Source organism: Atta cephalotes, assembly GCF_000143395.1.
Source record: "Atta cephalotes unplaced genomic scaffold scaffold00001, whole genome shotgun sequence".
In the NCBI taxonomy this organism is placed as follows: Eukaryota; Metazoa; Arthropoda; class Insecta; order Hymenoptera; family Formicidae; genus Atta; species Atta cephalotes.
Genome location: NW_012130065.1, coordinates 4,176,996 through 4,180,361, shown reverse-complemented (window position 1 = coordinate 4,180,361; position 3,366 = coordinate 4,176,996). Strand labels below are relative to the sequence as shown.

Genomic DNA, 3,366 nt, shown 5'->3' with positions numbered 1-3,366 from the left:
ATATATATATATATATATATATATATATATATATATATATAACTATATATAACTATATATATATATATATATATGTATAGTTATATGAAGTTAGCTTAAATTTATGTGACGAATCATCGCTTAAAATCTTTTAACGTACTTAGCGTATAGTCCTTGTATATCGAAAAAAATTTAATGATGAACGATCTGATTTAACTTATTTATCAGAACGCACGGATATGATAGTTTAATATAATTGTAATGCATTATTATATATGTAATATACATTTTATATATCGATGCATATCGAAATAAAAAATAAAAATAGCAAAAAACATAATTCACTTACACGAAAAACAAATTCGCCAGTCTAATCACTGGTAGCACAATTTTTGTCGCTGTACGAAATATGACTGACAAAATACGGCATCACTTAGCCGATAAGTTGTCAGTATTAACAACTTTTTTTAAAGAGGGGAACTTTTCTGCTTATTGTTCGAATAATTTAAAATTGAAAAAGCTTGGGTTTTTAAATTCCATTGGACCATGAAGAGTTAATTACATTAGGTCGAGAAGATAATTCATTAGTTCTTTATATAATAATTTAATAATTTTATTGATATATGTATTAGTTAAAAAGAAACATAAATATAGCAAAAAAATAAATACAGCAAAAAAATAAAATACAGCGAGATATATAGTTAAAAAATAAAATACAGCGAGCTACAGTTGGAACCTAGACCTGACTCTAAAAACTGAAGACTAAATCTAATTATAATAAGTTTGCGTTTTAAAGAATCATATTAATTAAAAAAAGGGAAATATAGAATAAGCTGATCGAAATAAATGAACTATCACGATATATCAGACATAAAATTATAAAATTCAGAAAAAGGATAATTTAAATAATCTCAATGATGTTCTATATTTACATGATTTTTAAATACATATTTATAAATATTCATTCAAAAAATGTACATTCTGTACATTCTGTTATTAATATTTTACAGAATATATTTATTTAATCACACCTTAACTCTCTCTATATATATATATATATATATACCATATATATATACTTTTATATATTTAATAATTACAAAATTAAGAAAATATTATTCCTTCTCAATAATATAGCCATAATAATCATAAAATTTTACAACTACGACAGATATTATATGCAATTTTACAAATTTTTTCAAAAAAACATATTATATAGAAAGAATTGCTTTCCCATGTTTAATTTCTTTTTATTTTATATACAGAGTGAACCAGAATCGTTGAATCAGCTTTTTACTCTGAGAAAATTATTATCTGCACGCACGTTATAATCCAGTATGAAGTAATATAATTTTCTCATAGGGTAAAAAGTTGATTCAACGATTCTGATTCATCCTATATATATATACATCTCTCTCACAAATTATTTATTTCAATAGTTTAATTTAAAAATTAAAAATGTTAGATATATTCTTTAAGATACTTTTAAGATATATAAAGAACTTGATTGTGCGTTAACGTAAGTATACAAGACATCATTTGTGAATATATTGCTACTTACGGAATATTTGCACATAGTATGACTATTTTTTTTGCTGCATGATTTCATGTTGCAATAATCTGCTGCGATTACTATAGTAAACATCGTAACGAGTATACACAGAAAATTATAGATTCTTGCCATTATTCTTTCTTAATTCAAAATTTTCTTGTATGATAAAGGCGCGATTTTATTGCTCTTTTTCAAATTACTAATGAGCTCGATAGATCGCAGCTACAATTTATATACAGCACGTTATCAGTTAATTGGAAGACACATTAGCATTTTAGTTATTCGCAATTTGCATGGTACTGCCTTCTTTCTTCCTTTTATTCAATTGTCTTCTCATTGCTTGTACACGTATTGTAGAGACATTATCGTATTATTTTTTTATATTATTTTTTGTTTCATTATTTACCGAAAAATGAAATATACTTAATATATTTCAATTAATATTAAATATTATTTTTATTTATTGATATTGCTTTTGCAAAGAAATATGCAAAACCACGATATAATAACTATGTATATTATTCGAATTTTTATAAATAACATCTTAATTTTATTCTTGAATTTTACTCTAAATATTAATAACATCCAAATCATTCGTCGTCATTTTCATGCTATTTGCTTACATTGCTGTATTGCATTATAAAATTATTTGTGTACTATCAAAATAAAATTGTATAATTATGAGAATACAAATACAAATTTATATACAATAAGATTGAAAATAAGACCGTTTATGTTAAATACATTACTTCAAATACCAAGCGCCACTACGTCTGAATGTTAAGATGTTGAACTATTATACATATTCATGATTCATTAAATGACAAAGAAAAAAGAGAACTACGAGACCTTCCTTGTTTTTTAAAATTTATGAGCCTTATTACTAATTAGATCATTTAAATGAATTAATTTCAGAAATGATAATTGCCGATATGATTGTCGCTGATATACTTTCAATGCAATCAATCTGAAATATTAATAATCCCCCCAAATTTTCGAAATGCATTCCGTGCGAGCGTTATGATATGCAAAAGATTTCAATTCGACTCCCGGCCGAGGCAATATTTTTCGTAATAAGTTCATTACAGTTTTTTTAAGATTAAATTTGGGAAATTTGGGGGATTATTAATATTTCAGATTGCATTGAAAGTCCAAGAACCATATTGGCATGCACCATATTATCATTTCTAAAAATTAATTCATTTAAATGAATATATAATAATTCAACATTTTAACCGTAATAGCGCTTCGTATTTAAACTAACAAATTTATCTTTTCTAACTTCTAAATAAGATCATTGTGTTTTATTTAAACAACAGTATTCAAATTTTCAGAATATTGTAACATTAATTTATAAATTATAAATAATATTATATAATATTATATAATATATTATAAATAATATAATATTCATATAATAATGTTACAAACTTATAAATTTCAAATATTATAAATAACTGATAATATATGTATTTTAAATTTAAATTTTATTTTATGAAATAAATGCACTGAAATATATTAAAGAAGAAATAAGTGTGTTATTGAAAAGTCTTAATTAATATACATAACAATTAATAAAAAGTTGTCAACATCCACCTGCAATATCTTAATTTGCACAACTGTGCACAAACCACATTTGACATTCAATTATGTAACACACAGGAAGAAAAGCTGCGTATTAACCCTAGCTATACATATTATTTTTTTCTATCTTTGATATACACACTCGAGTGTCTGGAATCTCATTTATATTTATTATTATAACTTCCGTAAAAATGGACATATTTCAATTAATTTTTTTTTCAATCAATGGAGAATTGATTAAGAAACAAGTC

At 23.7% G+C, this 3,366-nt stretch overlaps 1 protein-coding gene across 1 annotated transcript in view; it reads right to left on the bottom strand.

The window, feature by feature from the left end:
* LOC105623181 (venom allergen 3-like) overlaps positions 1-1,663 on the bottom strand; it is a 5,779-nt gene extending 4,116 nt beyond the window's left edge. The window contains exon 1 of the mRNA XM_012204617.1: positions 1,541-1,663. Within this exon, the coding sequence (XP_012060007.1) occupies positions 1,541-1,663 (123 nt within the window). The remainder of the gene's footprint in view (positions 1-1,540) is intronic.
* Positions 1,664-3,366: the final 1,703 nt, after the last annotated feature.